The sequence below is a fragment of the Lagopus muta genome, chromosome 12 (genome assembly GCF_023343835.1).
Source record: "Lagopus muta isolate bLagMut1 chromosome 12, bLagMut1 primary, whole genome shotgun sequence".
Taxonomy (NCBI): domain Eukaryota; kingdom Metazoa; phylum Chordata; class Aves; order Galliformes; family Phasianidae; genus Lagopus; species Lagopus muta.
Window position 1 is genome coordinate 1,350,208 of NC_064444.1, and position 14,397 is coordinate 1,364,604.

At 53.5% G+C, this 14,397-nt stretch overlaps 1 protein-coding gene across 5 annotated transcripts in view; it reads right to left on the reverse strand.

Annotated features, from left to right (window-relative positions):
• The window catches only part of ACSF3 (acyl-CoA synthetase family member 3), a 41,712-nt gene that overhangs the window by 10,415 nt on the left and 16,900 nt on the right, over positions 1 to 14,397 (reverse strand). For 2 of the 5 annotated variants that reach the window (XR_007379521.1, XM_048958805.1), the window contains exons 6-7: positions 10,500 to 10,612; positions 2,222 to 2,348 (exon numbers count right to left, since the gene is read on the reverse strand). Coding sequence is in view for 1 of the 5 variants with exons in the window: in XM_048958805.1 (XP_048814762.1) it covers positions 2,222 to 2,348; positions 10,500 to 10,612 (240 nt within the window). In the remaining 4 variants the exon portion in view is untranslated. Of the gene's footprint in view, positions 1 to 2,221; positions 2,349 to 2,513; positions 2,962 to 5,283; positions 5,540 to 10,499; positions 10,613 to 14,397 lie in introns of those variants that run through there. The other 3 variants (XR_007379523.1, XR_007379524.1, XR_007379522.1) reach the window with 3 other exon arrangements.

The following is a 14,397-nucleotide window of genomic DNA, read 5'->3' on the forward strand; positions in this document are numbered from 1 at the left end:
AAATAAACGACCTGCAGCAAGAGAAGGCTCAGAAATGAAAGATTCCTTTGTGAGCCTCACATTGCAGAATGCAGCCTGGAAAGCAGCCGGGGCTTCGGGGTTCTGGGCTACCCCAAATCACAAAGCCAGAGGAGGAAACGAGACCCGCCCTCGTCTCCGTGCACGCAAACTGAGCGCAGCCCCACAGCGCCCACATCCCCTCCGAGAGCAGGGCAGCAGGGCACCAGACGCTGCAGAGCACCGGAGGAACGCACGCAGCGCCCCATCGCGGTGCCGCGCCGTGCGGCGCGGGGCTCAGCGCAAGGTGCAGCACGAGCAGTGCCTGCTCTTCCCTTGCAGTAATTACTCTTCATTTGCTGACCCGCTGCTTTTTCAGATTGCCATTAGCGATCAGCAGAGTGCTAAATTACGGCTGCTGCGTGCTCCCCACTGCCTCCTGCTTCGCTCTCTCCAAATCTCCAAGTCCCAGTGGAGCTCATGGGACTTGGCACTGCCCACCAGCACCGTGCCAAACTGCTTTGTCAGCTGGTGGTGACCCAACCCGGGGTGTCTCTATGGCATCACCTCGCTCTCCAGCAGCCTCACCTTTCCAGCACCGCCAGGAGATGGGAAGAAATGAAAGGCAAAGAGCAGGGCGACGGGGTGAGGAGAGGATGAGGAGCTGCCGTCCTCCCGGGGCTGCTGTGAGGCTACGGAGCGCTGCTGGCACGCTCTGATGTTCCCAGCCCCAGGCTTTCCTCTCAGCTCAGCCAGCGAAAGGGTTAAGTTTAATTTATACTGATTTCTATTTAATATCATTCTCTCCCCGTAGGAGCCGGCAGCTGTGAGCTGATTGTACTCTCTCATTATGCAGTCTGTATCACTAATGGCCTGTGACAAAGGCATGCCATCTTCCAGGCCTTACCCCCGAGAGCCAATTAAACACACATACTCCCTTCCTGTTTGCGGCGCATTACAATGAAATTAAACTGAATTTCAAAATCATTTTCTCCTAAAGACATCTCTTTGCAATAATTAATGCATGCTATTCCTTTCCATCTGAAATATTCATCAGGAGTGTTGACTAAAAAAAATTTCTGAAGCTGATTGCCCCACACCCAGTGCTGTGCCCACGATGGGATGCCCAGCAGTGGCAAGAAACCACTGCTTCCTCACAAATGGATGATAGCATGGCAAAGAGGGCATCCCAAATCCAGCCCCGCGCTCCTGGGTTGGTGTACTGAACAAAAAGGGAAATGGGAATGTTGGAACTGCTCATGTGTGAAGGTTGGGTGGGAATCAGCCATCCCACCCCCCTTTGAGCTTGTCATCCCATGTTACGAGCTCTCTGCCAGGCCCTGCTGCCCCAGCATAGCTTTGGGTAGGGGCAAAGCACTGTTGGCAGAGCATAACCAGATGTTTTCAAGACATTAGATAAAACCTACCAAGGATCCACCTGCAGTACGTGTGATTACTATTGGAGTATTACCTTCTGGTGAAATCTGATTTGAAAGAATCAAACACCAGAGCTGTTCCCATCCCTGCAAACATCAAAACCGTTTCTCACTCACGGTCAAATAAGAAAGGCAGATCCCGAGGAAAAGAAACACTCCCTCTGAATTTCATAAACACAGCACATAGCAATAAAGCCAGCCACAGATTCAAAACAAAAGGCCTCTTTATTGGGAGCTCTCTTTATTCAGAGCTCTCTTTATTCGGAAGCCGCAGACTTTTCACTTACAACAAATTCAGAATGCAACGTTCTGGCAATTCCAAAACCTCCTTCCTGACCTGCTCCCACCTCAAGGTCTCTCCCAGGGATTCCTCCCCAGAGAGCTCAGCTTCCCAGGCATTAGGAATGAAGAAGGGAAATCCCATGGAAACCTCCAATGCAGTGGCAGTTGCTGAGCCCCCCCCAGTCACATCCCCAGCCCATACAGGTCCAGCTTTGACACCAGCGGTGGATGAGAGCAGAGCTGCCTCAGGGCTGGGCATGAACTCCTGTGGTCACTGATGTGACACCTGCTTACCCTCAGCTCGATCACTGACTGCTTCCAGGCGCTGAGGTGGCTGAGTCCCACAAAGCACAGCCCTGCATATTGCATTTACAGCCAGCAACCCAAAGACGCTTCGCTCCTTGGCTCCAATGCAGGGCACCCGGTGAGGCCATATCCCATTCTCCCCCCCCCTCCGGGGGCACAAGCACAGCTCCTGCCCCCCTCCTCAGGATGCAGTACAGTACCTGTCCTGAACCATCCATCGGGTGTGAAAGCCTCTCTGGTTTCTTTGGGCCTGTTCCAGTACTCACGGAACACCGAGGAGCCACGGACCAGCAGCTCCCCTTCCTGCCCTTCCAGACCCGGAGTCACCTGGAACAGAGAAAGAGTGACTGCCTGCATGAAATGGCCGTGGGGTAGAACGCTGCCCGTCAGTTCACAGCAGCCCCTGTCCCACCCCAGAACACCCCTCCCTCCCTGCAGGTCTCCCCCATCCCCACCTGCTGCCCTGGAGCAGGACGGCTCACTGCATCCCACTGGGATTCTGCCTGCAGACTGCTGAGGATGGGAGCAGGAGGCAGAGGGACGAGGCACACTCCTGTGACTGTGCCATACTGCAGCCTGCTGTGTTGACAGAGAGGAAGCCTCACTTTCCCAAACTGTCAATCTAACACTGTTTTTTTTTCCCAAGGAGGTGGCAGGAAACACCATCTGATTTGTTCTCAAGGACACACAGTTCCTTTGGGGCTCACTGCGAGGCAACGGTTTCAGCGCCAGCCTGGTGCCCTGCAGACCTGCACTGGCAGGTTTTCTATAGCAACAAAATGAAGATCCTGCTGCGATGGAAACAAGAGAGGTTACAGACCTGCCTGACACGGCACGGTGTCTCTCACCTCCTGCACGTTCATTGCTCTGCAGTTACAAGGATGCAAGCGGGCTGTGAGAGGAGGCACGGCTGCAGCACTGCTCCTGGCACTGCGTTAACCTTTGCAGGGAGAATGTGCAAAAACACTGCTGAGAGAGAAGGTCACTGCGAGCTGCTTGAGCACACTGCTCTGACTGTGCAGGGAGCACGCACTCAGCAGGAGCGCTGAGCCACTCTGTGCTCAAGTTGCAGCAGCACAGACACAGCTGGGATGCTGAAAAGCAGCAATGCAAGAAATGCAGCCACCAGGGAACGCAGCAATAGCAATGTTGGAACAGCCAGCAGGATCACAGAGCAGGACGGACTTCGCTTTTGATGCAACCAAAGCTTCTCTAACAGAAAATGTTTAGAAAGATGCATCCAGGGCACAGTTTCTGTTTCAATGCATTTCTTCCTGATGTCCTGTCTTGCAGGATGTGCTGATCTGCACAAACAGCCCAAGCACTTCTACAGAATTGCCATTTCCTTCAATACCTCTGTGTGTCAGGAGCTGGGCTGAGCCCCCAGAACACTCGTTGTGCCCTACCCCCACTGCTGGGATACAAAGCCCATCACTGCCAACGAGGGAAGTTCAGTTGCACAGTGACATGGTAAGGATGGTGCTGGACCACAAGTTCAGCTGCACATCACCCTGTGGGCAGCACAGACCTCAAACCCACCAGCAATACTTCCCCCGAGGGCAATCCCATCCCAGCCCCTTCCAGCAGCCCCCTGTGCCTCAGCTGGAGACAGCAGTTATGTGAATTCCCCTCACATCACAGCATTTTAATGACTTGTGCGAGCTCCAAAGCCAATCCCCAGAGCTATCAGGCTGCCTCTGACTCCACCGACAGGGCTTGGAGGGGAAGGCAGAGGTGAGTGCCCCAAGGACCCGCTGCAGCTGTCCTGCATTCCTCCACACCACCCCATCTGATGCCTCCTGCTTGTTGATGTGAGCACGACATAAATGGGCTGTGCTGAGAGCCCGGTGCCCGCTGTGCCCCCAGGAAGGGTACAGAAATAGGGCAGCCCTGGGCACTGATCCTGCCCTGCCTGCTGCTCCTCCTGCAAACCAAATCTTGAACGGGCTCCAAGCTTCCCGTCACATCAACTCGCATTTTGGCAGAGGCTCAACCCACATCTTATCTAGAGCAGCGCTCCTTGGCAGCAGGCACCTCCCTGTTGTGTCACTTAATGATGTTATGGCTGGCTTGCAAACAGTAAAACAGAAAGGCCGTGACGTTATCTTAATAGGATTCTGCTTGCTGAACTCCAAATGTCACCAGTGCTGCTCCCTGATGCAGCACAGAGGATGCAAAGCACCCCACTGAAAGCAGCTTGAGAACGGCATGCATTGAAACTCAGGGTTTGAGGCTTCTCTCCACTGCACCCAACCCCTGCTAGAGCCATATGCAAGTAATGCAGATGCTGCAGCAGCAGCAGCACACCTAGCTGTGTTTTTGCCTTTCCCTATCAGATTGAACAGGCTGCCCAGGGAGGTGGTGGAGTCTCCTGCTCTGGAGATGTTCAAGACCTGCCTGGATGCCGACCTGTGCGACCTGCTGTAGGGAACTGCTTTGGCAGGGGGGTTGGACTCCATGATCTCTGGAGGTCCCTTCCAACCCCTACAATTCTGTGATCTCAGAGGTGCAACGTGTAGACACGCTGCAAGCAGCTGCTGAGAGCACACAGCCACTGATAGCACAGCCAATTCTCCACGTGCCGTATCTGAATGCACCTTTCAACAGCTTTCATGCATTGGAGCAAATTGAACAGCAGCTCTGGTGCCCTGCAAGGCCGCTGCCCGGCAGCGCTCTGCTGCACGATGCACTCAGCAAGTTGAGGGACACCAGATGAGATTCCATTTTCCACGCATGAAAAGAAGAGGGTTGTAATAAAGCCTCGGAAGGAATCACTGTGGGTGATGGCACAGTGAGCATTTTGTCTGCTTCCAGGTTACCTCTCTCCATGCAGGCGGTTTGTAAATCGCTGGGAATCCCCGCCTGGCACGCAGCCCTGCGATTTGTTCAAAGTGGCCATTTGTTTTCTTGTGGTCTCTGAGATGTGCCATCCCCTTGTCCTTGGGGAGCGGCAGGAGAGGAGTTTCTAATGGACTTTAATGGAATTAGCAGCTTTGATGGGGGCAAGCTTACAGCGGCGTGCCGTTCGCTGGGATGCGGGGAGACACTGCAAACGCCTGAGCAGGAATATTCAGAAGACAAAGAGTGGAAGCTGAAAGGCAAGGTTTGAGAGGAGAGGGAATGACATTTTGTTAGACCAGCAGAGCTGGGAGGGAGGCAGAGGAGCTGTTAGGAAAAGCAGCAGTTCACTCTGGGAGAGGCAGCGCAACGCCACAGCCACGGTCAGTGGGGAACATTTGACTTCTGGCAGCCCCTTCCTTACCCTCAAAAGAATTGTCTGGACCTCTTTCTGGGGCAGCACCGCAGGCCCAGAGGCTGCAAATCAGAGCATCCTCTCTTAGGAGGGAGCCTACAAAGGGATGTCACACGGCTGTGAAGCAGAAGAGCAGCGCTGCCCAGATGGGGGGCTGGGACGGGGCAGCGCCCTTCGTGCCCTGCAGCTCTTGCACCATTCTCCTTCCACCTTTCTCCATTTGCCTCTTCCTTCCCCAGCGCTGCATGGGCTGGCACCAGTGCTGCTGCAACAAGGAAAAGCAAAATCCTTTACATCTGCAGAGAGGAAAAATGGTTTCTGCACCTCTGCCACGGCCAGTGCTGTGCGTCTCAGCTTGGAAACGCTTGGCACTTCTCCCCACCTTATAAATAAGTGATCACTGTAATCAAAAATAATTAAGCAACCCAGCCTTTTAAGTGACTAATAGAAGACAGTAATTGATACGTGTGAGGTTTATGGAAGTGACGGATCCCTGTTAGCAGTTCTCAGAGTTGTAACTCTGAAACAACAAAAAAGCAACCATACTAAGCACGGAACACCAAGGAACTTACAGGTCCCCGATCCCTGGCACCAGATTCCCATGCAGCCCAATTTCCCATGCACATTCATAATTAAAAGGTCCCTGCTAAGCTGCATGCTTGTGTAAAGGCATTATCCCTCCCGTAGCTCCATGCCCTGCAGCACCCTGCAGAAGGCAAGCAGGAGGCAATGCAGACAACAAGCAATTTTCCTCCTGCTGGAAAGAGGCACATTTCTGCTCCTTGGGGACACGGTACAGAGAAAGGAAAAAGAAAACAATCCCAAAACACCCAAACCCCAAGCCCAGACTGTAATCTACAAGGCCACACTTCACATCTGCTTTTGTAATGTTACCTCGTATAAAAAAAGGCTGGGAAAAACACAATCAATTTACTTTTCATTTTGGAAGGTTGTAGATGTAAAAGCAGGGCAGCTGCACAGCTGGAAGGCTGGCTCTTATTTTCACAGAACCCAACCCTACACTTAACAGCAAATGCTGCTCCACCAAAACCAAAAGTGCTTGTAGATATTTTGAGGCAGCACTGATTTTTAGAAGTTCCCAGGCTGATTAACTCCAGCTGATCCCAAAAAAACCATAGAAAGAACCCACGTTTGGGAACGGTCAGTCCCCCCTGTAGCCCATCCACAGACCCTAACTTCTTGATTTATATGATCTCCATAAGCCAGCAGTGTCACACACTTCCAGGAATGCCAGCAGCCCTCTGCTGCTCTTGTTTGGAAGCCTCAGAGGTAACAAGCGAGGCGAGATGTCAGCACATCTCCCACTCCCCCAGCATTGCAGGAGGACCCCCAGCGCGCACTGGGAGCGCTGAGAGGCAGGCAGAGCGCAGGCAAGGATTCAATTAGCATCCCACCTTCGGTTCATTTGCCATAAGCCTCACTTAAAAGTCGAGGTCAGAGGGGCTGCTCTGTGCTCTGACTGCAGATGCTGCTGGAGCCTCTAATTGCTTCCTGGTGTGAACCCACCCCAGGCAGCGCTGCCTCCTCTCCTTGGCTGTCAGCTCCCTGGGGCAGGCGCCGCTCCTTTGCCTCCCAGCTCTGTGCCTCCGCATCTCCTCCTTGGGAAGCACCTCCAAGACGTGCTGCAGCCTCCAGCACCCCGAGGGGGAACTGATGGGATGAGACAGAATCGTAGCATGATTTGAGTTGGAAGGGACCTCCGACAGCCATCTGATCCAACTCCCCTGCAGTGAGCAGGGACACCCACGGCTGCTTCGTGTGCTGCACAGAGAGGGGATGAAATCTACCTCAGCCGTCATGGGAACAGAAAGGAATCCATCTCTTGGAGAACCGAAGCCTGGTCAAGGGGACCACGGATGGCTATCCCAAGGCAGGGAGAAGTCCAGGGTGAAGCCCTTCCCCTGCGAAGGATGGGAGATGAAAATGGGAAGGTGGGGGATGAAAGCCTGAACCGATAATAAAGAGATTAATAGACAGCTTGAGGGTGCTGTGACAAAGGTCAGCCCAAAGGAAGCGCTGGTGGAAAGAGGTTGTTCTTGACAGATGGACTCTGTGCAAGGAGCCAAGCAGGCTCCTGGGAGCTGCCTCTGTGATAAGAACACCTTTCAGCTGGGGAACACTGCGATGCGATGCTAATGTAATCTCTGCCTCCACCTTTACACCTAGGAAAGAGAAAAATACAGCTACGGCCACCAATCAAACACCAGACAGAAAGAATAAAGGTGTATAAATACCAGTGAGAACGCAGTCAGTGACTGTGCTGACTGAGAAACAGCCCGAAAGCCCACTGAGGTCATCCAACCCAGCTCTCAGCCCATTCCCACCGTGCCCACCAACCAGCTAAAGGAAGACCTTTCCTGGCAGCCCGCTCTGGGCAGGTCCCAGCAGAGCAGGAGCGAGGTGCAGCACTGCCAGTGCCCTCTGCCTGCAGCACACAGGGCGAGGAGCTGGCAGCCCCACGGTGCAGCACGCTGCTGGCAGATGGCAGAGCCACGGGGGGCACAGGCAGGCGGGCAGGAGGGGCTGGTGGCTGCGGGGAGGGACGGCCGCCTCCGAGCCGCTTCCCGTCCAGGACGACAGCTTGCATATGGATAAACAACGAGATAATTACAACCTCGAAGGGAGGGGAGAAAAGCCCATGGCTGCAGCGTCCTCCTGCTGCCAGCTCCTGCAGCCCACCACCCTGCACGCTCTCTCCACAGCCTCATCACAGAGCAAATTGCTGGCCATAAAAAGCCCTGGCTAGAGTGCTGCATTAGGTACAGCTGTGAAACCGTTTATCTATTGATAGACCCCCATTGTCAGGGAGTGGGGTTTGGCTTTCGTGCGAGCGAGCAATCTGGGAAAGCAGCAGAAAAAATAAAAAGAAAAAGCCAACAAAAATGACAGCCCAAAAACCTCACAACCAACAAACAAACAAACAGAGAGAGAGAGAGAGACAATACCCAGCAGCTCCCTGGGCTTGCAGGCCGCTGCCAGCTGGGAAGCTGAGCGTATGAAATATGCATCGCACCGAACAAAGCAAACCAAACTGCTCGGTGCTGGAAAGCTGTAACCCTTTCCTGCACACACGGGAAGCAGGAGGTGCTCAGACTGAGCTGGGCTGCCAAAACATCACAGAGAAAGGGGTGGAAAGACAGAGCACCTGGGGGGGTAAGGAGGAGCCCTGCTGCATGCAGGCACTCTGTGATTCCATGTGCTGAGCTGTGAGGTCAGGCGATTTGGTGGGCAGGTTGGAGGTTTGGGAGCTGCTTCTTGCATGGCCACGTCCACTTATACCACTTCTGGGAAGCATTGAGGACAGCATCTGTCCAGGGTCTCAATTCACACCACTGTGCTCAGGAGAAGGTGCAGCAACAATTAGCGAGGAGAATGCATGGGAAGCACCTGGAACACCTGGGTGAGCTGGGAGTCCGAAAGCACAGGGCTCCTAGAGCTGCAAGGGGAGCGTGTGCATGAAAGGAATCCAATCAAGGGACAGGGGGGAAATGAAGAGAGGAATGAAGAGATCCAGCAAACTTTCAGCTAAGTACATTATTGATCTTCAGGGCGTGCCAGAAACCAGCTCTGCAAATTGCACCAGTCCCCTGCTGCAGGCTCACAGTTACTGGATGGTGATGCAGAAATGCTCCCACCACACACACTCCCTTATTTCAGCAGTGCTATGGGACTGGGACTGGCCCAGATGTCACCAAGTGTCCCCAAGCTGCTGTCTGCAGGGTGCACAAATGCATCCAAAGGGTGAAAATGCAAAAGCAAACAGAACCCCCCAGCAGCGAGAGGGGGAAAGGTGGTGTTGGGAGGGAGCTGGTGGCTGGGGAACGGCCTGTTGTCAGGAGGGAGCAGGAGGGGAAGGCAGTGACCTTGCAAGGCTCTCTGCAGCTCAGCAAATCATCTCCATGGCAGAAAGGGAGGGCATTGGTGAGTGGCAGCCAAGCCAAGGTGTGAATGCCTCGCAGATGGCCCTGACAATGTGGTCACCTCTCAGGAACGGAGGGATGCAGTGCAGAGAAGAGGGGAGCTGAGCTGTGTGCAGGGTGCTTAGGTCCTGCAGCACAGCCACTCAGTGCTGGTGCTTTCGTTATTATCAGTGCAGCAGTGCAGATGTGCACCACACTGGGTGTATATGGAGAGAGGTCCCTGCCCTGACAGCCATATAAGCAAAGCAGACGGCAGGCGTTTATTGCTGCCAGGAGGTGTTTATTTCCTACAGGGGAACCAGCAAGCCACGATGTGACATTTGGTAATTTTTCACAGCGTCAACACCAAACTGTGCAGAAATGCCCAGAGAAGTGATGGGGCCTTGGATGCGCTTATTGCACCCAGGAGAGCTGCGCCATGTCCTGCTGTCACCTCCCTCCCTCCCTCAGGATCCCTCAGCCTTGACACTTCCACACCACAGCTTCCATAACCTTGAACTACAGAGCTTGAAGTCTCAGTGCCCTCCTGTGAGGGAGGTGAGGAAATATTTACTGATCCCTTCCCACAAGCCAGGGGGCACGGGCAAAGAAAATGGGATGTGGGGCTGTTTGGTGGCACAGGCAAAGAAAATGGGATGTGGGGCTGTTCGGTGGCACAGGCAAAGAAAATGGGATGTGGGGCTGTTCAGTGGCACAGGCAGGAGGACAGGACACCAAACAAGGACAGCCCCAGTGCCACGGAGCTCATTTCTGTGCTGAAACCCAGCCAGATGGCTCTTGGGCTGCTGAGTGCTCAGACGGTGTCCTCCTCGTGTTAAATAAATGCCACTGCTGCACTCCCCCTGCTATGAATTATTAACCAGGCAGGCATGCAGTGTGTGCCAGCAGCAGCAGCTCGGGGCAGGAAGGGCATCAGGTGGGGCTGTGTGAGTGTGACTGCAGGTGTGAGCACTGACACCAGCCCGTCACTCGCAGGCAGTGTGCCAGCAGCAGAGCTGTGCTGTGCCACAGCTGCTGACACCACTGCCCGCAGCCCTTGTGCCTCAGCCCGTACCTCCCAGCCCACACAGGGGGTTGCTGTCTCTCAGATGATGTGTGGGAGGACCACATTCACGGGGTCCATAATGCACTGTGGGCAGGCTGAGCCATAAAATGAATGCGAGAGAGAATCACGTGGCACTAAGCTAAGCTCCTGAGAATAACAGTGCGACCCCAGCCCTGATCCCTGGGGTTTCAGAGGGCTCTGAGAGTGAACGAAGCAGCAGAAACACAGCTGAGTGCTACCTGTGTGCCGTGCTCATCTCCCTGAGCGTGGATGGTGTAGGAACGGCCACCACCTCTCACCTTCTCGGTGGCAATGCGCACCTCCACCCCGGGCAGTGGGGTTCCAACAGAACCTAGGAAGGAAAGGGAACAGGACTGAAACAGTGGGCAGCAAGAAGCCACGGATGCAGCAGATACAGATCCAGCAGAGCAGCTGCTTTTCTCTTCTCTCAGTGGCATCTGCAGACTGTGCTGGCGCTGAAGAAGCTCCTTGCAGGGGGGTTACCCTTCAGGAAGGCTTTGATCACGTCCTATGTCTGCATGCAAATGTCACTGTGCCATATTCCATTCGCTGAGCAGGCAGTGCTGGAAATGCCTGGGAAAACAAATGTGTCTGCAGCCCTGAGCAGTCTCCCTTGGACGGCCTTTGAAGGCACTGGGACAGCTTCGTGGCACAGTAATGAAGCTGTTTTGCACCGTGAAACCTACATGAAGATGTGAAAAGAAGGAGCACAATGATTGCTACAGCGGCTCACTGCTTCTCTATAGCTTGAACCTGACAGAGAAGGCAAAGGCTTACCAGTGTCAGCATTGCAAGAGATTATCTCAGTTTTATGAGACATCAATACGCTGTACACAAAGCATCAGAGGAGAAAAGCAGAGATCAAAACCACAACATTCTTCCCCAGGTTTCAATTTTCAAAGGCAGGCAATGTGGCACAGTGTCACCAACAGCAGCAATTAAGCTCCACGACAGTCCTGCTGCCAAGAGCCCCCACACCTGCAGCACCCCCATCCCACGGTTTAATGCACACCCCTTGCAGTAAGCAGAAGGCACAGAGGAAGGGCAGCTTTGCTCCTGTGACCTCAGCCTGCTGGGGGGCTCCAGGCACAGCAGCAAGCAGGGCACTGGGGCATCTGCTGGCTCAGCGGGTTCCCTGCATCTCAGTGGCACATGACAGCTCTCAGCACAAGATGAGGCTCATGGCACTCGTCCCCTTGAGCAGGGAGCTGCCAGCATGCAAACCTGCATCGGGCACAGAGCAACCTGTGGCTTGGGAAGGCTGGCAGGTTGCACTGGTAAGTCTGCTCTTTATTTTGAGCTGATTGATTTTTCCACCTGGAGAGCATCCAGTCGTCGTGGTGGCGGTGCTTTCTAATTGGGAAGTCCTTACGGTGGGGGTGTGCAGGACCAGGAGCCTTCCCCATTATCTGGAATTCAGGGGTTTGAGTTCAAGGTGTAATTTCCCTGTCCCACTCTCATTCTCCTAGCCAAGCCCTGGAGGTCTGGTACCTGTGACACCACGATTTGGTGCCTGCTACATTGGTCAGTTGCCATGGAAATCAATATGTCATGGTAGCTCAGATTTATGGCATCCCTGCAGGATCAGCTAAGAGCAGATGGGCTACGAGGGAGTGAGATTTTATTGCAGCAAAACTACCCTAACAATTAACAAATCTGGCAAGAAATAAACAGAAAGCTACGTGGCAGGTCCGTGACATGTGTCTGTTCAGCTTGAGACTGCCTTTGGCATTTAGATCAGCTACTGCAGGCAGCCAGGTCCTTCTCCTGCCACAGGGCTGCTCTGACACAGCCAAACTCACTGCCAGAAGCCCAGGACAGGGGCCTGCAGCAGAGCAGGAGGGAGAGGTGTGCTCTGCTCTTCTCACTAGGAGCTGAGGAGCCGCTGAGCTGCCAGGGAGAGTATTTATATATCTTCAGCAGAGTTTTGTACCTGCCACGAGACTCCAAGAGTACTCAAAGGAAGCTATAAATCACGGAAAACGAGCCAAATGTTTGCACATCAAGCTTGCCAAGGCCACCTTCTAGAATTCTACGGGAACGTTTTCTCCCGTGTGAAAAATATCTGGTGCTGATAGCCCCAAACCTGGCTGAAAGACACGGCAAGAGACGGCAGGCAGACACTGCGAGTAAATGGAGTCTCACAGAGCTCAGGGAGGGGAGCAGCAGGCAGCCCAGCGAGCTGCCACAGACTCCCACAGGTTTGCCAGCCCTGGAAGCCTTTGCATTAAGATCAGATCAATGCTTTCTTGGAAGATGCTCCTTTGCTGTATGCGAACTGCCAGCCTCAGTGCAGGACACAGCAGACTGAGCCATGGGCAGCAGCACCGAATGACAGCGGTCACTTCTGGTCTCAGCCTTTGAGAACGAAATATCAAACAGCAACGCAATGCCTCCAAACAAATACGAAGACAAGCATTTGGCTAAAGCAGAACCAACATGTAAAATCAGACCCACATGGGGAGCCGTGTCCTTATGTTCAGCCTGGAAGTTTTTTTGGCATTTCAAAAGAATGATAAACCCGCAAATGGAAATCTGTAAAGGCTGAAAACGCTCCCAGCATTGATCAGAGCTACAGGGGGCTGTCAGCACTGATACAATTTGTGCACAGGCTATGACTAGAGCTCCTCAGGCCGGGGTGATGTGTTAAAACACACATCATGACGTGTTAAGACACACACCATGTATGTACCATGATGTGTCAAGACACGCCACACCAACTCCAGACCTTGGTGGTTGGCTGTGCAGGTTGCAAAGGCACAGCACCAGAATCATAGAATGGTTTGCATTGAAAGTGACCTCTAAAGGCCACCTGGCTCCACTCCCTGCAATGAACAGGGACGCCCACAGCTCCATCAGTGCTCAGAGCTCCTCCAGCCTGACCCTGGGGTTCTGCAGGGAGGGGATCTGAGTCCCAAATCAGGTGTCATCAGAAGGGAGTCAAAACTCAGCACAGCCCACCTCTCAGAACTGGAACCAGGAGCACTCCCTGCTCTTTCCCCTCCCTGCGCCCTTTCAGCTCTTCCCAGCCCGCACACTCCAGGATGCTCAGCAAAGCTGGCAGCACGTTCACACTGTCAGGCTGCAGTCAGGAAGGACTGACACCATTATTCTTCCTCACCGGCTCTCCTCTGTTTAAAAAAGTTGTCAGCTCTTCCCAGATAAATTTAATTGGCCCTGCGGTCTGTGTCCTCCGGTATCTGGGGACCTTGATGCTGTTATGTGCAGTGCTGTCCTGGGAGAATTGAAACAGGCCAACGATAAGGCACTCAGCGATCTCACTGTCAACAATACACCGAGTCCCTGCTGTAGGAGCTATTAGCTGCCTCTGATCTAAACCTCCAATTAAAGTGGTGATTAGGCCCAGTGAGGCATTCTCCAGCCATGAATTATTCATCTCCCTTCACAGTAACAGCACCAGGGGGATTAGAATGAGAGCTGGTGAAAACAGAGGCATTTTAAGCAGGGTTTTAACCATATACAAGCAAACATTTATCTTTCAAATCTTTCATCTTTTCTTCTTTAGGAAAGGAGAACTCCCCCCTTTCCCTGGCCTTCTGGATCTGCGCCCTATGGGGCAGTGCCACAGCACCAAGGACACCTGTTGGACATGGAGGGCTCTGCCCTTCCCCAGCCCCACCAGGGGGTGAAGGAGGGCAGGACAACCCCAGCACCTCTCCTCAGAGGCAGAAGGAAGGTCGTGAAGCGGCAGAGCAGGATGTGTGCTGCTTCTGCTCTGAGAGAAACCCGCTGGCAGCTGTGAGGGTTCTTGGGTTCACCTCACCAAGGGAACCTGCAATCTGAAGGCTGGGATGGATCACTTTTGGGACAGGCACATTCCCTCTTTGGAGCTTTCCAGTGGCAAGGAATGTTACTGAGAGAAATGTCTGAAGTCACGGAGCCACAAAGTCATAGAATGGCTTGGCTTGAAAGGGTCCTTAAAGCTCATCCAGTTCCAACCCTGCTGTGGGTTGCCAACCCCTACCTCAGGCACCAAAGTCATCCCAGTCAACCTCAATATCTGCTGTTTCAGCTCTGGCCATGCCCAGCAAGCTCTTGCATTATGTTTAACACATTGATGCCTGCTGCGGCCCCATCTCCACCATCTCTTTATGA